The sequence below is a fragment of the Haemorhous mexicanus genome, chromosome Z (genome assembly GCF_027477595.1).
Source record: "Haemorhous mexicanus isolate bHaeMex1 chromosome Z, bHaeMex1.pri, whole genome shotgun sequence".
Classification (NCBI taxonomy): domain Eukaryota; kingdom Metazoa; phylum Chordata; class Aves; order Passeriformes; family Fringillidae; genus Haemorhous; species Haemorhous mexicanus.
This window is the reverse complement of record NC_082381.1, coordinates 63,596,705-63,621,640: the sequence shown is the minus strand read 5'-3', so window position 1 is coordinate 63,621,640 and position 24,936 is coordinate 63,596,705. Positions and strand designations below refer to the sequence as shown.

At 36.5% G+C, this 24,936-nt stretch overlaps 1 protein-coding gene across 4 annotated transcripts in view; it reads right to left on the bottom strand.

The window, feature by feature from the left end:
- FCHO2 (FCH and mu domain containing endocytic adaptor 2) overlaps positions 1–24,024 on the bottom strand; it is an 82,598-nt gene extending 58,574 nt beyond the window's left edge. For 3 of the 4 annotated variants that reach the window (XM_059836901.1, XM_059836902.1, XM_059836904.1), the window contains exons 1-7: positions 23,868–24,024; positions 14,916–15,007; positions 9,020–9,094; positions 7,672–7,813; positions 7,428–7,580; positions 2,558–2,662; positions 545–643 (exon numbers count right to left, since the gene is read on the bottom strand). In XM_059836901.1, the coding sequence (XP_059692884.1) occupies positions 545–643; positions 2,558–2,662; positions 7,428–7,580; positions 7,672–7,813; positions 9,020–9,094; positions 14,916–15,007; positions 23,868–23,894 (693 nt within the window). In that variant the 5' untranslated portion in view covers positions 23,895–24,024. Of the gene's footprint in view, positions 1–544; positions 644–2,557; positions 2,663–7,427; positions 7,581–7,671; positions 7,814–9,019; positions 9,095–14,915; positions 15,008–18,009; positions 18,121–23,867 lie in introns of those variants that run through there. The other variant, XM_059836905.1, reaches the window with a different exon arrangement.
- Positions 24,025–24,936: the final 912 nt, after the last annotated feature.

Sequence of the window (24,936 nt, the reverse complement as noted above, 5' to 3'; positions counted from 1 at the left end):
AACAGCATCACCCTTGTGATAATCATTTATTAGCAGAAAACCACAATACTAAAGTGTAAGCAAATAAAGTGACATTTCAAAAAAAAAAAAAAAAAGGGACTGCTTATAAAGATTATTAAATAAATCAACTTATATGTAAACAAAAGATATAAAATCTTCTGTTACTAAATATCTTTTGCTCCTAAAATCCAAGAGTATGAAATATTTGGAAACTTCTCAGAGTGATATAATTTCTAGTTTTAATTAAAAAAGCATTTTCCTAAATCTGTGTGAAATGAGTGCTAAATTAATATCCAGGAAGCAGAATTTAGAAACACACTAATAATTCTTCAACTTTTGAATTCTTCAAATTGTCCGAACATTTTTTCCTTGAAGACAAAATTTATCCAGTCTTATTTGGTAAACTTTGGTAAACACTGAACTTAAAAATGCAACAGGAAGCCATGGAAATCTGACATAATGTTGAATTTCACAAAGTAAGAAATATTCCATTTAACAATTAAGGAAAAACATAAAGCATGATCTAAATATAGTATAAAAATACCTCTCCTATTTGTAAATGAATTTCTTTTATGGTATTTGACAATGACTGTATAATCTCTTTCATTCGAAGAAGGTGCATTTCTTCAATGTCTTGAAATTTCTGCAAACAAATATGAGCAATTAATCATAATGAAAAAATTTCCTGAAACACTATATCTTAAATTTCACTAATTAAATACACTAAAAATGAAAAAATAACAAATCAGCCTCTTTTTTCCTCCACATCTTAAACCTAATAGTTACATGTAAGACAGTAAGGTCCAGAATTCAGAGTTATGAAATAATCCACTTTAGAAAGCAAGTGATCATTTCAGAATCATTACTGAACTTTTTCTATTTACTTTTTGAACTTTGATCGAGCCCTTCAAAAAAATCTGATCTATTTCTACCAAAATATGTTTAGAAGGTGTTCAAATTTCCTCTTTTCTCCATAACTGAAGAGTCTTGTTATTTCATCAAAACCAAGAAATCTTATGTCTGGATCTGTTTTGCACTTCCTTTTTAGAACACTCGTAAACATACACACACTTTCTCTAGTTAAATCTATGTTCTTTGCTTCTTTAAATATGATTTGTTTGATCTTTAAACTCATCATACATCATTTTTACAGTTAGTTCCTTTTTACCCAGGCTGTCAGCTGACAGCCATTTTAAAATCACTTCCAAAGTTTTCAATGGCCCCTTCCTGGCCAAAAATCAGAACTAAAAATGTTCTCATCCTCCCCAACAGTCAACCATAACAGTCTTGAGACCTTTGTTTACTTCTGCTCTTTCCTAGCTCTCTGCCTATTTCTGTAACTACCCTTTCAAGTGTGTCCAAACTTCAGTACCACTTAATCCTCTCTCCAATTTGCACAGGATTCTGTGAAAATCCGATCTTGAACATCCTGCTACTCTGATTCTCTAACATGACTCCATGCATACAAGACACATATCTCTAGCTTAGACCCTCAGTCTTCTGCCATACTTATGTACCTCTGTAGTCATCACTCAGGGAGATTAAAACTATTTTCTTTTTCTTCAGCAGCCTTCATCCTAATTACAGAAGATACAGTCACCCTCTGTAGCGTAACCTATGATTTTACTTCTTTTACTGGACATTGTAAGACAGATTTAAGCTAAACCAACTGATTTTGCACTGAAAGAAATGAAAATAGACAGACTCCTCACTGGTTTAATTTTGAGAACTTTAATTTTAATCAGCATATTCTGAAACGAAATGTATGCTGAATTAAGACAACACAGGATGTTCTCCACATAGAAGTGGGCTTCCATATTCATGGATGTCATTTTTTATATCACATCATTAAAATAGCCATTGTGCAACCAAACTGTGAATGCATCTACACCATTATACTTAAAATGAATTCCACACGTACATCTTTAATTGGCAGAATGACAATTTCATTTCCAATATGGACAAAAGTTTGCAAGTGTCCATAATAACACTAGTAACATAGCTACACTTAAGGATCTAAGGACATTTAGCCAAATATGGTTTAAAACGTAGCAAGAAATGGCATATGCATTGACACAGAGAACCAGAAATCTTCCAGAACGTAGTCTTTTAAAAAATCCCAGAAACTTGAACAGCTGTAATGGCTTTTCATAACCTCAGGTAAATCCTGGCTAGGCATTTGAACAAATTGTAATTTTAGTGTTTCGATGGAATAATAATGAAAAGCGACAATGGATCCCAATATTAAAATTCCTGTAAATGAGTCCAGGGTGCCCAGCAATTCAGAGGATTTTCCACATAAACACAATGCATATACAATACTTCCAGAAGTTAATTTTGCTTTCTTCCAAAAAGTTTCGTCAAAACACCTCCTAGTGTGCCAGCACAGTGTCATTGAAGGACAGTGCTATCACAAGCACATAGTCAGTGCTTGCCTTTCAAACAAATCAGTTTCCAAAGGGACTAGTTTTTTTAAATCTTTAATTTCAGATGGCTCTAGAAATTAAATAAATACATTAAGCCACTTCAAAAGTAACTCATTTAATGCAACACTTACCTGTGCTGTTTCTGTCATTTTCAGTTCAAAATCAGATTTAAATGCAGCATACTTCTCCACATACAGTTTATAGGTATCTGTTGCTTTTTTAGATTTAACTGCTGCCTATAGATCAATACAAAAATGTGGCAAATGTCACATACAAGTTTTTTTTAAAGTTAATATTAAAAGAAAGCCTAGGATGATCTCTAAAAATTATCAGAGGCATACCAAAACAGAGACATATCATAACAAAATTTCAACACCAAATATCTCAGGTAAGAGCAATTAGAGATTTTACTATATATAAATCACATACAAGTGTAACAAATTAACTCAAATCCCTTCCCCTTATAAGCAATGAAAATTGTATTAGAATATTTATAATAAAACTTATTTTTAAATCAAATTTTTATCGCTGAAGATTAGCTCTTGTCAAACAGGAACAACAAATTTATATTTGCAACAGCAAAATAGCAAAAAAAGAAGGCTTAGAATACAGAGCAGTTACAAGTGCAATTCTGAAAGAATCAATGGCAAAAACCCATGATGCTGAAGCTCTCTTAGAAATGAAGAAAAAAACTCAGAAGTATGAGAGTTACATCAATGGATTAACAGATATTTGAAAGTAAAGCTAGTGCAGAAAACAGTGAAGGTCAGATTTAGGCAGGCCAGTGTTATTATTAATAGTCCTTTGAAGATTTATACTTTTCATTATTTGTTGCTAATAAACCAAAATCTTCTTTCTGGGAGTTAAGAAGAACATAAAATACAGGAAAATCTCAGTATTACATGGACAGCAAAACTAAATGAAGTGACTGATTGTGGAAGAGAAAAAGTTATTTTCAAAGTTTACAGCATGATGCATGAGATGAAGTCTTTCAAAACCATTGATAATGTATTTCAAAATTAAATGCCAGTGAAAATCATCTTGAAAACCATTTTCTTTCATAGCTTTTTTATTCAACATGCTTACTATCTCTCTGAAATTTCCCATCATTTGTAAACAGAGAAGTATTCCTGAATTGTTAATAAGATCAGTAAAGAGAATTGTGTATTTTCTATTTGTTCTAGTTGTAGCCCTCCTCCCCCTTGCAAATCAATTTCTTCTGTCAAACAGAAACTATTTTTTACTTAAAATGATTTGTAAAGCTGACTGCTACCTATAATTTCAAATTAATTAATAGAAAGATGTCCTCTGGCAAGAGAGAGAGAGAGAGACTCTGAGAGAGAGAGAGAGAGAGATAGATATTCTGCCATTTTCAAGAGAAAAAGAACTGATAATCATGAGTAACAGTATACCATTAGCACTTCAAAGGAACAGGAATCAAAACTAGTTGTTTGTCCAGTTACAAAAAAAGCCTAAGCATTTCTTAGTCATAAGGTCTTCTAAACTCAGCATAATCGAATGTGAAAATACTTAAAGTAACAAAAATATGGATTATTCAGAAAAGTTGTACCAAACCTATCAGTTTATTATCCTGAATTTTACTTCATGATTCTCACTCACACATTTACACAGGAAAATCACTGAGAAGCAGAGTGCTATCATGTTTCTCAACTGCCATTTACTATGCTGAAAATACAACATGCTCCCTGAAATCTTGCTTTTAAAATTATGGCTGCTTTGAAGTTGATTCCAAATTTAATCACAGAAAAGGAAGGAAATGTCAAGCTAAAAGATGTAAAAATGTTGTGGTTTTTTTTGTAAAGCATTTTTAATTGAACCCTATGTGCAAGGGAGTTTGACAAAACAAGAACATTCTCCATTTCCCATCATTTTCAATGATGAGCAGAACGCCAGTATTACATGTTGAAGAGCAATTAAAAACTAAGTACTCAGAAGGACACATGGACACTGTAAGATTAACTAGTAATATCTTCTGAAAATAGGATGTGACTATTCTCAGGCACAGCAATTGCTAGAACTGTATTTACAGTATGTGACCAGATTTACAGTATGTGAAAGAATAAGGATCAGTCAACTGATTTTTTGTTAAGTCACTTTAAATAGAGAAGTTTGCATGTCAGAGAAAAACAGGAAATTATTATGCAAGTTAGTATTAACTTCCAGCTGCAATGAGACTTGCAAGGTCTCAGATACCTCCCTAGATTCCTCAATAAAGTATCTCTTCAAACATTTGGCTTTGAGATAAACTCTTAGTATACTAGTGCAGATCCCTTGTTTTCTGAGAAAGTAGTGAATCTGCAATTTTGCCAGTAAATAGTTTTCATGTTGCACTGAAAGTAATATATCTATTTTCTACCAAAGAAAAAGTAAATTAATACTATTTTTAGTCACTCTGTTTAAAAAACTACAAGTGTAAATTTGAATAGAGGCATGACTGAAGAGATGTGACAGTGTCAGTTACCTACTCCCACTGGAAACATATTTTAAGTACTTGCATTCAAGTACTATTCAATGACATAATTGTATCTAAAGAAGATGCAAAAAACAGTAAAAATATCACCCTCCGCCTCTAGGGCTTTCTTGTTCCCCCTTCTCATGCAAACATCTGTCATGCTGAATATTTTTTTGTTTCCAAATGAAAGATAATGCTACATCTTAAAAAACCTTCCCTCAAGTCAACCTTTCCTACTGAAATTCTATTTACAAGAATTTAGAAAAATTATACTTTGAATCCAGCATGAACTCTCATTTGAGACAGAAGTTGAAGGGAAAAAAAGCTAGATTTATACCAAGAAAAAACAATTGAAACATAGTCAACAAAATAACTTTTATCATCATTAAAAAGACAAAAACCAAAGCTATCTTCTCCATCAAGATAGCAGGACTAAAAGCAAAAACATCATTCTATCAAGAACAAAGTCCTACATAGACCAGTTAATTGAAATGGAAATAGAGGATCAATGATTTAATAAGAGAAGTTATAACTAGAGACAAGGAAAGTGACTTCTTTCCTCTACTAATTAGATTCCTGAAAAGAGGAAAAAGTTACTTTTTTCCCAGCAAGTCAAGGAAGGGGATCATTCCCTCTACTCAGCACTGGTGAGGCCCCACCTGGAATAGTGTCTAGTTCTGGAATTTTCATTGCAAGTGAGACCTGGACGTACAAGAGAGAGTCCAGTAAAGGGGCATGAAGATGATGAAGGGACTGAAGCATCTCACCCATAAGAAAAAACTGAGACTGCTGGAACTGTTCAGCCTGGGGCACAGAAGTCTGAGGGTGAATCTTACCAATAGATATAAATACCTGAAGGTAGGCTACACAGAAGGCAAAGCCAGGCTTTTTTCAGTGGTGCCCAGTGATAAAACCAGAGACAATGGGCACTAACAGAAAACACAAAGGCTTCCCTCCCTCTAAACAGCAGGAAATACCTTTTTCCTGGGAAGGTGATTGAGCCCTGGCACAGGCTGCCCAGAGAGACCATGGGATCTCCATCCCTGAAGATAGTAGAAAGCTATCTAGACAAGGTCTTGGGTAACTGACTTTAGATGGCCCTGCCTGAGCATGAGGAATAGAGAGAATAACTTTTACAGGTCCCTGTCAACCCCAGATACTGAGTGATTCTGTGAATGGATCAATCCCCCACCACAACCCAAGGACAGTACTAAATACACCTCAAGATACTAATTGTATTGACTCAAGATCCCTTGAATATATGGTCCATGAGAGTGGAACCTTTTAAAACAGCAGTGAAAGCGTTGATAACATTTTTCTTTATTGAACAGACTTCAAATACTCATGTGCTCAGTTACTTTATATCTTTGAAGGGATAACACAATTACTCCTGAATTCAGTTACAAGGGCATTGAGCATTCACATAAGGAAATAAATTAAAAAATGCAAAAGTTGCTAAAACAATTGGGCACAATTTCTGTTAAAGACACCGTCACTACAGGACACAAAACAACACAAGCGCACACACCGCTGCTCTCAAGGTGAAGAAAAGGGGAAGTTTATTTTCTGACTCTAACATTTGTAGTTTTCCAAAAGTGACAGTGGATTGGAGGGTGAAAGTGCCACCTCGCCAATGACACTGGACAAACTAACAGTCTATCAAATTTCTCCTCCTCCTTAAAAGAATGCAAAACAATAAGTTATTTACAGAAAGTGTCTGAGAAAGTTTGCTACAAGAATATAAACATCAGAGAGCATAGAAAATCATAAAAAATCAGGGCAACAAGACACTACACAAAACTATCACTTGATGCAGGTATTTACAAAGTGAGGAATTAGAACTACAGTACAGTAACAACAGACAAGGAAGTAAGTATATTCATGATATCATGCGTATTGCAAAATAGTCACAACTTTCAACTATCTTTAACTCTTTCTGAGCATTCCACTTAATAAAATAAGGTGAACAAGTAAGACAATTAGTAGCATTGTAGGAACTGGAAAGATAGAAACTTCCACAAATGCGGGGGGTTTGGATTGATGTAAAAATAAAGTACACAGACATTAAGTAGAAAAATCATAAACTTATGTCTCTATAGTTGTAAGTAAGAATACCTTAAGTAAGAAAGAAACTATTGGGTAAGATGGTGAAGGGTCTGTAGTATAGTAATGTAATTGTATAAGTAAGTTAAGAGTTTAAAAGTTATAATGGAAGTATATGTGTATACATGTGATAACCCACTGGGTAAAAGTATCCGCAGTGCAGTAGAAGTGAGTAAAGGTGATAGGTTAGAAAAACAAAATAGACCTTGTGTCCACTGTCTGTTGGTTTAGAAAGTTATACATTGTCTTGTAACAAAGAACTTGTGACTTCTTTGAGCTATGGCCAATGGCTTGCTCCCTTAAAATCTCACGGCCTCTGATGTTTATCTGAGCAATAAATCATTCTTAGGTCAATGGTGGTCCCACTCCTTCATTAAAAGTGGCAATAATAATATAGCACAATTAAAGTAAGATGTGACAGCTACCTTTTCAATTTCTCTCTGTGTTGCTCCTTCCTTTTTCAAGCGTTCTTGTTCCACACACTTTGCATTGTAGTTTTCTTTTGATTTCTGCAAGGCCTGAGTGATACTTTGAATATTTTGCACTGCTTCCAAAGTTCCTGAAACATCTTCTTTAGTCTGCGAAATATCATATGGTTGTCAAAACCAAACCACTTTAATTTTAGTGTTAACAAGTCATTAGACATACATAAGAAAAAGAATTAATAACCTTTTTATAAGCTTTGATCTGTTCATCTCCATATTTGTGAACTTCTTTTATTAGCTCTTGTAATCTCCGCACGAGATCCAAATGACAACTTGCTAGTTTTTCTGTTGAGGTTTTGAAAACATCCCAAACTGGTGCAAACGTCCTGGATTGAGGAAAATAATGTTAATCTGGTTTTGGCAATTTTCAGTTGGCAATTTTTTTAGTAGTGCTACAGAAAAATCAGTAAGTTTACAGTTCACGTCTCCTCCTAAAATTGAACAAACAAAACATCCAATGTTTTACTTGTATTGGCTCTAATAAGTAAAACACCACAAATTTCATTTAACAATATGATGAGAGCAAAGTAACGCCAAGCATCAAGACAGTGCAAGAACAGCTTAAAATAATTTAACATGTAGTAAATACTATTATGTGTATACTTGAACAGTGTCAACAAATGAGGAATTTCTTGGTTAGTTACATCTCTAGTTGTCTTACATCATTGCAGCCACAAGATAGAGGAAAAAAGGAAAAAAGGAATTTACTGATTAACAAAGATGAACAAAGAGGTGGGATCATATCTCAGATTCAGATTTCTGTGCTGAATGGACTTTCTCCAAGCGTTCCAAAGACATACTTTTCCTTGCTATTCTGGTTAATGCTGCCAAAAATCAATAATAACTATAGGCTTTAAAGCTCTTATGTTCAAAGGTTCTGTATCCTCCAGTTAGTTTAAAGAGCAGAAACAACTATTATCAAATTATTCACTGATGAAAGCTCCCCACACTTCTAGATTACATTACCATAAATTTAAAAAAGAATCAATTTTTTTCTCAGAAGTCTTAGTTTTCATTGGCCTAATCTTTCTAATGCAAAAGTATCCATTAATCATTCTAGTTTTTAAAAACATACCCAGAGTATGAAACTTCCATTCAACTATGGAATAAATCTATGGAAAAGTCTCATTTCAAACATCTCTGAGAACAGGTAACACTCCAAAAACCAGAAATAATAGAAATAAATAAATTCACCGCCACATTTGCAGGCCATGTATTCTCCCTTCAAAATAGTTTCCATAGGCTTGAGAGGACATAATAGAAGTAACTATGTCTGAAAAGAACTCTGCTTTAAACACAGAAGAAAAGACGGTTTATCTGTGTTTGGGCTTTGGTTTTTTTATTCAGTTCAAAGAACTGAGCTGCCTTTCTCTTTGTCTGCATGAATTTTTGCATGGCTACTAAAGACCTAACAACTATTTTTAAAGGTAAAGTTAACTAACCTTCAACATCATCAATAAAATATTCAGAATCAGACTTGATTCTTACCATGTATACAGTCACTTATTTCTCTCTTATGTACACTTACTTACCCAAGTTGTGTGTAATTGCTTGCTGATTTGGCTAGTTTTGTCATCGACCTTGAATATGTCTCCTCTATTGTAGCCCTGCCAAAGACAGCCATCAAAAGTACAATCAAAATTTTGAAGGTAAGAAGACTGAATATGCATTCTAAAGGTACGAAACAGAAGACTTTTTAAGTGAGCTGAAAATTATTCCACTTAAATGATCTCTCAAAAGCTGTACAAAAAAAGAGATCACATAAATATATTAAAAAAATAATCTAAGAACCCTGTGACAACACATTGCAGGGAGCAGAACAAGTTAAACACAGGAACTCAAAGATTGAAAAAGACAATTCCTTCCTTTCTGTTTGCTGTTCTCAACTGCCATTAATATTCCTTAGTAACAGACAGAACAAAGCATCACAACAATCATCTATCCAGCACTGTCTAAGCAAGAGAATGTTACAAAGCAGCAGAATAAAATGTATTTATTCTGAAAACTTTACAATAGACAAAAAATATTTACAGAGCAATCACGTAAAACAAAATGAGGTCTTGTTTGGTATTATTATTGGGGGTGGGTAGGCTATTCTTTCCTTTAAGTTCTTCACATATTAATATTTGAGCTTAGAAACTACACAAAGTGTTCTTATATTCTCCTTCCCTCTAACACACAGTTTCACTTGTCTTTTAGAGATGCAAAATCCAAGGGTCAGCACAGGATTCCAACCTTAGAGCCTCTGCAGGGGCAATTGCCATGGAATCACCTACTATAGCAGCGACTCTGTGCAAGCCCTTTTCCATTAATCTTTCTCACCCTCCCATTATTAAAAATAAACAGTATTTTAATTTTTCACCCTAAACAATATTCACTATATAGTATCAACTTAGATTTAGAAGCATCCTAGATATGAGTAAATACTGTAATTGTCTTTTCTTGAAAGACTTGGAGCAATTTCTTTCCTGCTCTGTAATACCGTTGCACAGGACACAAGAGAAGAAAAAAAGGCACATGATGAATTCATCCCTTTCTCAAGTTATACCATGACTATAACCTGAGACAGAAGTTTTCATTTCTCCTGTACAGCAACAGTTTACAAGCAAAAAGAATTGTCTTGTGAAAATATGAAAACAAAGTAGGGGTATTCACCTGAAACAGAGGAGCGTATCTTAAAACCTACTGAACTTTCAAAATAACTATCCAGTTAGTTAGCTGGAAATCTATTTGGAGAAGGCGATTAAACTGCAACATGCAACAGATAAATTTCATTTTGAATATTACCTACTGTAAAGTTATTCACCATAAAAGAAAGTAAATTCCCTTTATCCTTGTTCCACATATGATCATATCTTAGATAATAAGAAAAAGTTTGACTTTCCAAGGCTTGGAAATCTTGTACACTGCACAATGGCAAGCACACATGCACCAAGCATAGACAATTATTATTTTTTTAAAAATTACCATGATGAACAATATTTTTTGACTAATCATCTGTATAGTCTATCAAAGTTTTCCAGATTTTATAACTCAGTGACTTATTTTTCCTGTTTAAACACAATAATTTTGACCAAAATACATATCCTTTTCTTTGAACCAATTTACAGCATACTTACCTGAACTATGTACACAAAACTGGAGTTCTGCAAATCACCACAGAGTATTAACATACATTAGAAAAAAAGACTAAGAACCCAAAGATGACCAGTTAGTACATTTGTCCTATCAACTGACTTCACAGAGCACTCTGTTGTACAGGTAACAGACTATGATTTTCTTAGCAAATTAATTTTCATCCATTTGAATGTGTGTCTTTGCCTGGGATCTGCCAAACACTTAAAAGTTAAATGGAAACATATGCATTACTAGTTTCATCTGATCTAGAAGATTCATTCTATGATGCTTACAGGCAATTGGTGCAGAAAAACATTAGAAAGATTCCTAGAGAGAAAAACAACACATTTCTGTACCTACTTTTCTCCTAGAAAAGCAGTGTGACTTCTTAGACACAAAAAGTTTAGATTTTAAATGCATGCAAACACATGACAGTTCACCTACAAAATCTTCCACATATATAAAGAAAAAAACTGACTATGCAGGCAGCTCAACCTTCTTATTTTGACTTCTTTAACAAACAAAAATTTCTACATGCTTTATAAGTGAAGCACGGCCTTTATTCAAGGCCAGGCTGGAAGGGGCACTGAGATACCTGGTCTAGTGAAAGATGTCCCTGACCACAAAAGGGGAGGTTGGAACTTGATTGCCTAGAAGATCCCTCCTAACCCAAACCATTCTATGATTTGGTGGTTTTAAGAACAGACCCAAACCATTCTATGATTAGAGGATTTTAAGAACTGGCGTCTAACCTTTCAGCAGACAGATAACCTGTCCCACTCATGATTTACAAAATTAAGCAGACTGCCTGCCAGAAAATTCACTCCTTCAGATGACAAACTTCTGAACCACAGATCCAACTGGCTCTTGGTTCTTTTAATATGTGATCAGGAACAATACTGTGTCACCGAACACAGACAAGGAGGAAAACTTCTGCTCCTTCTAGGATATCAAGCAGGAATGGCAGATACAGCATGGAAATGTTATTGAAAATTAATATGTTTCAAATGCTTGTTTTTCTCAGCAAAAAACTTTACAATCTCAGAATGTTCTTACAGAAATTTTGAAATATTTTTTTAAGAAATGGTCAAGATAACAATAATTTTAAAAGTTATTTTACATCTTACACATTTTTTCATTACCATTTCTAAGTCTAGAGAAGAGGAAACAATGCTCTTCCCCAATTAGGCTACATACAACTAAAACACTATTCTGAACATCACAAGTAACAGAGATGGGCTTCACAAAGACACGTGTCTTTTGTGCCCTAAGCAGTCTGTACATCCAAAATACACTGACCTATCTCTCCTTTCCATGCAAAATCACTTTATAAAAAGTATATTTTCTGATTAGTCTGGAGACTCCAGAAAACCCAGCTGACCAGACGACTGCTTTACCTAGCACGGAAAAGTACTCCAACTTGTTAAAAGTACTACCACCAACTCAGATCTGTCTCTAGCTATTCAATAGTTTTCAGTTTCCACTCTCTTTTGTATACACTTCTGAAAAAAAAAAAAAAGACAGAAAACGGCCAATGTGTAAAAAGAAATGGAAAAACAGATTCGAAATTCAAATGCACGTAAATTTAGTTTTCATAGGGAAGTGTTCAGGTACACAAAAGCCAAGGCATAAAAACACTATATCTAGATGACTCCTAATACATGTTGCTCATCCACTTAACATATTTCCAGCAGAAGTCAGTACCATAAAACAATATTCAAACTATATTCTAGAATGAGGAGGAGAACAGATAACTGTATGCATCATCTCTTAACTTCTTTATAATTAACAAATATGCAAAATAGATAATGGACAAGACAACTGAACCATTGTAAAATACTGCTCAAGTACTGCCTAATCCAATTTCTTTTTGAGACCAAGAAGTGGACCCATGTGAAAAAATGTGTTCTACTGAACCATTTTTATTTCCCAGGAAGTTGAATGACATCCCACAGTAACTTCTCAACAGCAGCAAAGGGCTTCACTGCACACATTTGGACTCTCAAATATTTTTATCTAAGTAAGGACACCTAATATTTGAAGTCTCTCTTATTTCTTTGAATCTAAACTGTATGTCACAAACTACTACTAGCTTAAGCTGTGATTGATCATTCAACCCTTATGGAAAAGAAGTATCAATTTGTTCCTCAACTGCTTTTTGTTAATTGCAGCCTGGCTTATCAAGAGGCAGCAGAAAAACAGGGCTGAAGAATACACAAGGCAGGTTTAATATCCTGATGGAAGAAAGTCACTAGAAAGGACTGAATTTAGTGCAGCTGATCTGCATCATTGACACGGGCAACTTACCCTTAAGGAACAATACTGCAGCTTTGTCAAGTAAATTGCAATATAGCACTCAGATTCTATCTTATTGAGTTAATGAGAACTGAATTTTTTCATAGATCTTATAAAAGATGCTGTAAGATGGCTGCATATCTCTTTGGCACATCCTGATCCATGCACAGAAAAAGCATTTCTTGAACTCTTATTGAGGATAAAGTACTCATGAGGATCCTCATGTATTCATACACAGTCATTAATTTTTAAATGTAATTTAACACACTAGAAATAATTGGCAGAAACCTGAGCTGAAACATTTTAACATGTAAAAAAAGGTTCAAAGATTTTCTTTACTGACTGCAAAGGCACATAACTTAAAAGTTATGTAAAAATAATAATTTAATTTTTAAAATATTGAAATGAAAAATTTAATTTGCAGAAGCTTATAGGTAGAAAAAAAAACAGAACGTCACGTTCTTTTTACTAGGGATTTTGTGAAGAAAGAACTGTCAAGTTTCACTTATGCCAGTATAATAAAGCAAAGAAACCAAGTCAGATACAGCAGCAAGTTATTTTTTACCCATTTATGTAAGACTTTTCACCTTAGCACCAATATGAATAAAATGGAGCATGCCCAAAGAATACAACATACAGAAGACAAGACGCAGAGAGAGTGAGATGGTTTCTCATCTAAATATGGAGGTAAATCTAAACACAAAGGTTGTAAAACCAATAAACTTAAATGTGTCCAGGTAAGGTACAGCTTAGGTCCATGATGCGCTGGTATAAAAACTGAAAGATTCCAAAAATTAAAGAAACGATCAAAGGAAAGATTCAGGAACTCAGATAATAAAAGGCAAATATTAAAAGTGCAAGTTTGTGAAGTATTAAGCATTTATACTAAAAGTGAACAGTGTGATATCCCTCCGCTCAATCCAACTCAGGATTTCACTAGAACTCTCTGTGGCTTCATAATTCATTTTCTGAAACTGGGGACTTGAAAAAAGGAAGATTCCTTGGTTGTGCAGTCTTTCCGAAAGGAGACATCACATTTGGACTCTGGAACTAACCCGTTTCTACTTAGTAAAATGGTTTTTTTGTAATTTTTTCCAGTTCACTTTGAAATTACGCTGATGTTAGTGCAATGGAGTATCTGTCAGATTTGCAGTGGTTATATTTTGTGGAAATTTGAAAGTACTTTTTAAACTTAGATCTATTTGAGGCCAAAACTTAAATTTTGAAGAATTCCAGTTTGACAGCTTCTGCTGCAAGAAGCTAGCAGCAAAACAGGTCCTCAATCAATACCCTGCAACTATTTTCCGTGTGTTATCTAGTGTCAGGAACTGAGGAAAGGCAAAATTCTGAAGGAGGCATATAAGTAATTTTGTTTTTAGAAGGGAAATCCATACGTTCAATGTAGTAGCAGCAGTCTTCTTTCACAAAGAACTAAATGCAGCACTAGGTCACCTGTTTTGGAAGTTGTCATATTTTCAGATTTCAGTCCTTTTCCTTCTATCCAATATAGAAGAACCTGTGTTATTTTCTGCATATTATTTTCTCATCCCTATGTATTACTCTCTTTAACAAACCTGTCTCAGCTTCTGAAAGTATAATTTTTTTAAAGTTTATACCAGCAGTTGCTAATAGCCTAATTCCAAATCTATAGTAAAAACTTTGTAAGCCTAATAATTTTTGCAACTTTAACTTATCATTTTTCTTCCTTTTTCTTCCAAATGAAAAATTTGGATTAATTTAAAAAAACTGCCAGACACCCAATATGACACTTGTATATTTTCATTCTCATCTTTTAAATGAAACCTGAAAAATTAGAAGCTTGTTATTAACTTATGCTTGAGAGTTCCTATTCCACTCTAAACTCATGGAATAAGTATAGATATTCCTGCAGAATGTGAGGGGTATATTAAAATGATAATTTAATTTTGTTTACATATTTTGCACGCTACTGTTAAACGCAATGGCAAACAATAAGACCCACAAATACTATATTAAAAATAGAGGATGAATACTTACCTTTCTCTAATAAAATCTGCTAAGTCCTTTGTTGACAAATGTCCATGTTTCATATTGTGATAGAGGACATCAAAGCCATTGTTCCTTTCTCCCTAAAGATAAACAGAAAGTAGAACTATGAAACACAACATGCTGAACCTATGCATTTTCATAACTGCTTTTCATTTTAATCACTTCATCAGGAAGTTAATTATTTCTAATGCTTCTGCTTTTTTGCAATTGCTGTTAGTTTCCATGAATCCCATATGTGTAAATTAAACTAAGACCACCTCAGCTGCTACCACTACCATTACTATCTATATATTTCTAGGCTATAGTCAAAGACATTTCTGTTGTAGATTTCTAGGGGTCTTGTATTCTTTCACTTTCCATCATATTAAACACATACTAAATACTGTACTCTCCATTTATTCTCTCATCTCTTTCACTATTTTACACGAACTAAATTTCAGTTAGGATTACTTGATCTCCTACTTCCCCAACCCTTCACAGCTCATTTCTCTTCCCCTGCTTGTTGTAAAACTAGTAAAAAAAATAATCACTAATCTTTTCCTTCTCACTCATAGCTTCTCTGTCAATTCTTAAGTTTAGTTTTAAGACATTTTCCAGTGAGTAAGGCACACCTCACTATTAAAACTGAGACACTGCTCTAAGCACTGACTAGTAAACTCAGCCAGCTTATGACCTCTGGCACTATGATGAATTTCCTCCTTACAGCAAAAAGCAACAACAGAAAGAAAGGCAAGACACAGCATAATAGCACTGCTACTATTAAAGTTTTCCTGTCAGACTATCCATTCCCCTTCTCCCTCACAAAAGGTTCAGATCCATAATCCTGCTTCTATGTAAGGTGTGAAGTGTGCCCTCAGGAAAACTGCATGCATGTTAAGAGTGGAAGGGAAAGAAGAACAGGATGGTACAGCATAGAAAAGGAATAGACTATTTCAGCTGGAAAGGATCTACAGCAATCATTTAGCCCAACTGACTGAGCACTTCAGGAATGACCAAAAGTTTAATCATGATGTCGATGGCATTGTCCAAATGTCCCTTAAATACTGACAGGCTCAGGGCACTGATCACCATCTGGAGGTGTACCCCATTCCAGTGTTTGACCACCCTCCCAGAGTAATGAAATGCCTCCTAGTGTCTAATCTGAATCTTCCTCTGTAGTTTTCAACCACTCATACATGTCCTATCCTTACCTCCCAGGGGGAGGAGACAGATATCACACTCCCAATTTCCCCTGCTGAGGAAGCTATAGAGAGCAATGATGTCACCCCTCAGTCTCCTTTTCTCCAAACTAAATAAGCCCAAAGTCCTTAGTGGCTCCTTACAGAACATGTCTTCCAGCACTCTCACCAACCTTGTTGTCCTCTTCTGGATGCATTCAAATAGCTTCACATCATTCTTAAAATCCTGAACTTTTAACAAAGGCAGGTCTATACTGGCAGTGAGAAAAGCCTGAGAATTTGGTCTTATGCCCTTCCAAATATTTCTGCCTGTTTAATTCTGCAAAAATTTGTTTGTGCAGCCATAAAGCAAGCCTTATCAGGGAAATTATACAGCTGAAAAATAAAGTTGGCAAATAAAACCAAGAATCACTGATCCAGATCACTGCAAGGAAACAAGCTGTATTGCTCAGCAGGAGGGGGGGGCGGCTAGGAGGAGAAGGCATGCATGTATCTGCCGTCTTAAATAAGGAGAAGTAGTCATGGGTGGATGGAAAAACTTCACAGCAGCTGTGGTATTAAGACCACTTCCACTAAGTTTCAAGTTGCCTTATAGGACACCATAGAGAGACACATAATTTACAAATAATAGATAACTGAAGGTAATTTGATACAGATTACTAGTCTGGATTATTTGCTTTACTTCTTCCAAGCACTGGGAAAAACAAAACCAAAGGAAAAAAAACACCCTAAAAATCATAGTTTCCATAGTTGCAGTAAGCCATAACCTGAAAAGGTGCACCAAAATTCAGATTACTTTGGTATAAGTGCAATTACAGTCTATAGAAAGTACAAACAAAACTAAACAGAACACATGAAAATACAGCAAACTCTAAAAGGACTCTCAGAGCAAGGCTTTTGCAAACTTGGAAAGTAAAAGAAAGATAAGAACACCAATCAGTAAAAAATTCAACTTTATTTAAATGCAGTCGTACTCAAATATCAGTCTAGTTTCTTTCTTCTTTCACCTCTATTTAAACATTTTTCTTTGTAGTTTAAAGCCCACAATAACTCTGAATACTGGTGCACTAACTTATTAACTTTAGGTAGTTACTTAATATAAACCCTGAATGCCGCTGCATTATAATTAAGACTTCACTGGTATTTTCAATTAGAATACAGAATTTAATTCTTATTTAACTTCTCCAAAGTTGTTACTGTACCCAAATTTATAGGTAAACATTTACAAATAAATGTTAGGCATTTCTTCCTGAAAAACTAATATTCTCCTTTGTGAAATGTTCTTTGCTTTAAGGCGCTTCTTCCAGCGTAAACCAACACGTTACCAAAATGTGCTGAAGATAGGCTGCTTCTAAACTTTTCATAATGGAAGCTTTTAAAGGGGCCTTTTCTACACTGGAGTTCCATAAATTTCCTGCCAATTTAGAAATGCAGGAAGGGTAGCACAGCCGTGACCCAGCCTCCGCAGCCTTCCTGATAAACCGTCAGAAATGTAACCACGCAAATCTTTAGAGAATGAAATGAGCCTGAACAACCAACTGCCATCATTATCTTGTTCTCTAACTGTAACTGAAGGTTACTGCAAAGGAAATAATTTTTCCACTTAAATTAGGTTTTCTAATCAGTTCTATTATTTTTCCTGACTTCACAATGAATAGTAGCAAGCACGACAGAGAAACAGAACAGATACTTTCCTCAACTGAGTCCCCTGAAAGCCTCACCTCTTATACACTATCAATGGTTATCAGAGGTTAAGAACCTATGTGCAAAAGACAATAAAGTTTAAACAAAGCAGCAAGTCAAAAGCAGGCTCACAGATTTGAAAGCCTATTTGATTTAAGTCTGGCACACTTAAAAGACATGTCTTCACTTGTAAATATAATATGAAGTATAACACATATTACCTGTATCAGGCTCTATCTAAAAGCACAAACATCCAGTCTTCAAAACTCTTCACATGACCATTCAGATGACTGACCTGATGAAAGTTTCTGCTCATGTTTGGAGACGTACACATAACCAAATCAATTTCAGTACAGTGGCTCAACGCAGAGAGTAGATGTTCTGCTTTAGAAAAAGCTATACAGCCTTTCCACAACTTCTCCATTCCATAGTTATATTCATGAGGGGCAGCAATCAGAGTTAAGGCTCAGTATTTAGCATAACGAGACAGATGTATGTGGTGGGAAAAGGAGAACTTGTTCAATTCACAAAAGCCAAGTATTTATCCTCTTACATGCACATATGCCAGCAACACTGTGTGTGTTTTGGTTGTCTTTTCTCAACATTTCTTCTTCCCACACATACTGTATAGAATTCTGTACCTGGAAATTTTGTGTCTTAGACACTTTTTCTTCATTGGGTGTTTTTACCTGCTCCTTACTAGTGGCAACAGTGATAGTTGTGATCACTGCAAGACCAGTACTGGCCTACTTAAAAGTAAATTAATGCAGCATATAGCAGAGGGAACTGATGAAACCTTCTTCTCCCATTCATAAGGAATTACCATTCACTGATGGAACAGACAGTTAAGTCAGATGCAGATTCTTCTTCCACAAGTTGCACAGAACAGAAAGACAATCTTCTGCTGTTATGTCAAACATCAGGCTCTAGGTAACAGACTTCAAGATCAGTTTAAAAGAACATTCTGAGTGTCATTTTGTAGGTAAACCACCATCTGTTGAGGATGATCCTGTCATTACTCAATAAAAAATGTGTAAAAAATGTAAAACTGTGTACGAGAGTGCAAAATGTAAGTGGTCCTCTCTCTATATAGGCACCATTTAATTACCCTGAAATCCATTAGCAGTTTTCTCCTTCTTACTCAGAGCTAACAAAACTCTCTTCAGAAGATGGTGTTCTGAAATTTCCTATTCTATACTACTGTAAGAAATCTCTTCTGTATCTACAGCATAGATGTCCTCCAAGAGCAAGCCATTAGAGAAAGCAAGACTTCAAATACAAGTAAACACTTAAAAAAGCCTACAACAAAGAATTACTGACCAACTTTGTATACAAAACAAATTAAGTCATGGAAAGCAAGAGCAACTAGTCCTTCCATTTCCCTTCATCAGGAACTGGTTGCAAAGATTTCCTCATGGAAATGAAAGTAGCCCTGTCAGCAAATGTGTAGTCAGAAATCAGCATTTCCATGACTTGTGCATAACAGGAAACACATTACAGGAACTCTGTGGGACTGAACTACTTAAAATACTTCACGTTTTTGAGAATAAGTTTGTTTGTTGCAATAAAAATAATTCTGAATTTAAAATCTGCATTTAGTAAAATAGCCAGAAATTTCTAGGCAATCTGCATCAGTATTTATTTTGTGTATTTCAAATCAAATTGTTTGAGTGCAAGCTCCGTCTCCTTTGGATTAAAACTGTTCAACATTAATATCTATTAGTGTAAAAAGGCTGTACCCTGTTACACCATTTTCAATTTACCCAAATTTTACAAATTTATTTACAAATAAATGGTTACATTATGGTGCCTCTGGTCAGATACTAAATTTAGGACTACGTAAACTCATTTTAGATGCTCTGACAAACACTGTTGTCACTGTTCTTTAAACTGTTAATCCTTGTAACAGTTTCAAATAAATAACATGTACTCCATGCTTTCTACCTAGAAAATAATTTCATTTAATGGGCCCTGAATACATAAAAATACTCATGTGATCAATATTATGGTCTTACATTTTTGAAAGTTACCCATCTATAAGTTTCAATTTCTGAGTATCTGAAAGAGCTGTAGAAAATTGAGAGCACTGAAATGTGGAAGAAAAGCAGTCACCTGATGGTTACACAGGTAATGCATCTTCTTCAGTTCTGAAAGTTTCGAGAAGACTGGACACAAAAACAACCTGTCAAGTTCAATTTTCACCTTCCTGTTTCAACATATCAAATAAAGATCAGCTCTGGAGAAGCTGTATGCATATGAGGAAGGACAGATATTTCCCACCATATATAGGTAAATACAAATATTTTTAAACTAACAGATGGAAGGATGCCAACTCATACTACATGCATACATACAGAGAGGATACCAAGTAAATATTGCACAACAACTCTCCTGACACAGAGCATCCAGCTGTATGCTCAGCAGAAGAGTAGTGCTGCACAGACACATGAATGTAACTCCAGATGTCAGCATGGCAAGTCTCTGTGTCACTCATATTTTCACAAGTTCTTAAGACAGTACTTCATACCCTTAATAGAACAAGCTTCTTCACAAAGCTATAATTATTAAACTGGGATACTGCCAACCTTTATGCTACACAAAAAGTATTTGGGGAAAAAACCCCAAATCTTCAACACAGCTATTTTCAAAAGCTACAGGTAAAGCGATAATTTAAAAAAAATTTATAACTGTCAAATCCAATTTATACACGTTTTTATATGCCAGAACTTCCAAAGTAACCAAGCACAGAGTTACACAGAAACCAGCTTCAGCTATTCACAGAACTTCCAATAGTTTAATTCATTTGGTTAATTTTAAACAATTCATAAACAATCACTGACTGGTTTGGAAGGAGCTTATTTTTCTTGACTTGTCAGTAGTTATTCCTTTAAACTAAGTCATAAGAATCACCTGCTCTGGTCAGTTGAAATACAACGTCATAGTCTAAGCATTATTTTCTGTTAAGAAAACAATAAGTCAGCGATAAACAACACATTCTATACTCCTATACCAGTAACAGTGTACTTGAAGTGACAAAATGCAGCTATGTTTAACTGAAATGGTTTATGATAGTGTTCCCTTTAAATTGGCATTGTTTTGATGTAGCACATACACAGCAGCAAGCATACAGTGTTTTATGACAATACTAATTAGGAGTTGGGAATGTTTGGACATGTGACTTGAATGCATAAAACTCAGTCATAAGAATCAAAGCCAATTACAGCCTGTTCTACTAGTTCATAACTTTGATACCCTGATATCCTCCTGGCTTGGAAAATTGTTCTAGAACGTCATGCTGCATTAGCAGAACCTTACATTTTTAAAGTGATAGTAAATTTTTAAAGTGACAGTAGAGGTGTCTGTACTTTAGCTTTCCACATCCTGAAAACAGTCTTATTTATCTGTCATTGACCTCTTACAGGACACTGAAGGCATATCACGCTCATCCAATTTTCCTACATCCTCTAACAACAAAACCAAAGTGCACAATTATTTATTCGAACGCTTTCTAAAGCAGTGCAAGAGGAAATTTTCAAATCTTACCTTCTTTACAATAAAGAAGGTAAGATTTGTTTTGTTTACATGAGCACATTTAGGAAAACAGTAGCTTAATTAGTGTATAAGAAATTGATACACTCATACACATGTCACTCCCCCTTGCTGGAGAAATCATTTAAGTCCCTTAGGTTTCTGATCTCTTTTCCTATTACTTACAGCAAATTACTAAATCAAGAGAGAGCATCATACAGCTTAAGATCCAGACTTCCATTTCCAATGCACAATTTCAAGTTTATGACAGCACCTATGTCAAATAATTGAATATTAATTATGTTTTGGATACATTTTTAAATCAGTGTTTTAAAAAGCATAACTATCCTATTTCATATTTCCAAAAATTGTCTGGGGTTACCTAGAAGGGCAAGGAAGAAAAGACAAGACAATACTTCTGAAGTTCTACATACTACCACCTTCCTTTCTCCTTACAAATTTCTCTTCATTATTGTTAGTCATTATGCATTCAATGCCTTTTCATGTATCTTCTAATTCCCATCTTAACTTTCTCACCACAATTCATAGCGTACACAGATTGCTTCCCAAGTCTTCCAAAGCAGTAGCAATTCTGAACAATGACCTATTCTGAAATGTTAGTGCAAATGAAGATGACTAATGATTAAAAATGCACAAACCTATAATTCATGCCTAAGTCTGTGGATATACAGAAACTCAATACTTTCAGATTTTACAAATCCATCATTACAGTTAATCTTGGAAAATATTCACCCACAGCAGGAAAGACAAACCATTCCCTACGCCTGTTAATTTTACTTCCATAAAAAATAAAACCCTGTCTATAGTATCACAAAAATTTCTTGGTCAAACTTTGCAAGTTAAGACCCCATCTAATGTCTTTGCCATCACTGCAAGACAAACACAAACAAACTTCTTGTCCTACCTTGTGTAATTTCTGACGTATGAGAAAAACCTGTACTAACAGAAGGAATTACCCATGTCTTGGCACTTCATTGGTAACCCACATGAGGGATTTTGCTAACAAAGCTATAGGTAGAGACTCTAAAGCAGAGAGAAGGAGGAATTTGAGGCAGATATCTTCCACCTCATACTTGCTGGAAGCATTTGTGAAGACACAGACATGGAAACAGGACATACAGGAATGGCCCACTGCCTTCACCAGTGTAACTGACTTACTAACAAAAGAAAACACAACTGTTCAGACAGTTAAATGAACATACCACAGTACATAACAAAGCTTAATAGAAAAGCTCAATTTCAGTTATGACAGCCGAATAAATAACCTCTGTTTTGCCTTAATCTTAGGAGAAGATAGAAGCTTTTCTAATGAAAATGCATCTTTGTATATTAATTTTAATCTTATGTTTATGAAAGGTAAAATTCTTCCACCTGTTAGTCTAATACAGATCTCCCACATTGAGGCTTCAAATTAAGCAGGTTTGTATGCCAAGAGAGCAAATTTAGTATCTTGGGACATTAAATTTTAATAGTATGTTGAAAGCAAAGGAGTCAAAACTAAACATAAGATTGCAAACAAAACATAAACTTGAGCTATGCCTTATACTCAAGAACAGTGTGATTGTGAAATTAGTTTTTTCCTGAACTTTAAGCACAACTGTTACAACTGAAAAAGCATGAGTCTAAAGATATTTTGTCTCTTTTTCACTTCAGTCCCAAGCAATTACAATTTCTGTGTTTCTGCTACTTCTTGGTAGAGAGGCACACGAAAAATTAAAAGAGAAGCAACTTTGTAAACAGTCTGGTGACTACAAGAACAGTTATTTTAATGTTTCAAACTAGCAAAGGTCACAATGAAAACTAGTTGCATTTCACACGAAATTCAATCCATTTAACTTTTTTATCCTTACACATTTACCCACTTCAAAAACCTGGTATATGCGCTGAGATTACTTTTAAGATCGCATGTCCAAAGGAAGCTGGAAAGCCTGTTGTTTCCCTAAGCCGGCGGCTGCTCGGCTGTATCTCCTCACGGGCACACGGAGACGAGCTACCGGTACAAAAGCGCGCAGCGCCGAGGCGCGGCTCTGCCTTTGAGTGGAGCAAGTGTGAAGCTGAGAGAGCCCGTGCTGTTCTCCCGTACAGCACCAAGACTCACTGCAGCCCAAGCCACCCCCAGGCGCCGAGCTGACTGCGAGCGCCGGACCCCTGTGCACAGAGGGGCGTCCGCGCATCTCTCGGCCCAGCGCCTCATGGCAACCACCCACCCCATCCTATTTTGTCCCATACTATCCTATCCCTACCACCCCATCCCTCTTCCCGCCGTCTCTCCGCAGCGGAGCCCGAGCACGGCAGCGCGGGCAGGGCCGGCGGTCCTCTTGCCCTGCCGCAGGCTGCAGGTACCCCTCTCACCGCGGCCCGCCGTGGCGGGCGCAGCGGGCACGAACCCCCGGCCGCAAGGCCCCGGCCCAGTCCCGGGGGTGGCGTAAGAGCCGAGGCTGCTCTCGCAGCGGGGACTGCGGCTGCCCCGCGCCGCGCCCTGCCCGTTCTGCCCACGGCGCGGCGTCACCGGCCCGCGGCGCTGCCCTACCCAGAAGCTCTCCACGAAGTACGCCATCCTTCCTCCGCCGCCAGGCCACCGGCGAGCTCGGCCGCGGCCGCCGCAGCCGCCGAGACGCGACGGAGGAAACGGGCGCCGCCGCCGCGTTCCGCCCTTCCCGTGACGGAGCAGCCGCCGCCGCCGCTCCCGCCCCGGGCCGGCCCCGCGCCTGCGCTCGGCCTATGCCGCTGCTGCGCAGGCCCGGCAGCGTTGGGTGCGGCGGGCGCCCTCTGGCGGGGGCCGCAGGTCCGCAGCGGTGCGGGCGCGGCGGCAGAAGGCGCGCCCCGGTAGCTCGGGTGAAAGGCTGTGAGCGCCAGAGAGCGCCGGGTGTCGCCACGCTCAGCGACACCGCGCACGGGGGAGACGAGTGGCCTGCTATTGGAAGGTTCTTCATCCAGAGGGTGCTGGGCACTGGTAGAGGCTCCCCAGGGAAGTCGTCACAGCACCAAGCCTGACTGGAGTTCAAGAAGCGTTTGGACAATACGTGTCACGAGAACACAACGCGATTCTTGAGGATGCCCTTTATGGAACTAAGAGTTGGACTCGATGATCCTTCTATCCGTTCCGACTCAAAATATTCTGTGATTCTGTGAAGTGGCTTCACAACCAAGTCTTATTCCAGCCAAGTAGGGTAAGGTCCTTGAAAGCAAGGTACTTGATGATGACTAATCCTGCAGGGAATTTTGCTGATAAAGCATAGTCTGCCCTCCTAACAGCATTGTCCCACTGGATTTTACAGTTCCAGTGGCATGCTCCTAACCAAGATGCACCTCATCTAAAGCCAACGTGTCTGGAGAAACTGATTAATTCAGGTCTTCACCTTCTTCAGTGACGGTTCAGTCTGCAGTCCGTTCATTGACTCAATATAGAGTATAAGCCAGGAGAGGTGATGCCAATTATTGGTCCAGAACATAGGGCCACTCAAGTGCCACCTGTGGCCAATCTGTACCTGGAGTTCTCCTTTTCTGTGTGTGTATATATACATATATGTGAGTGCATGTGTATATATATATATATATATATATATATATATATATATATAGTCTTTGTTGCAGAGTCA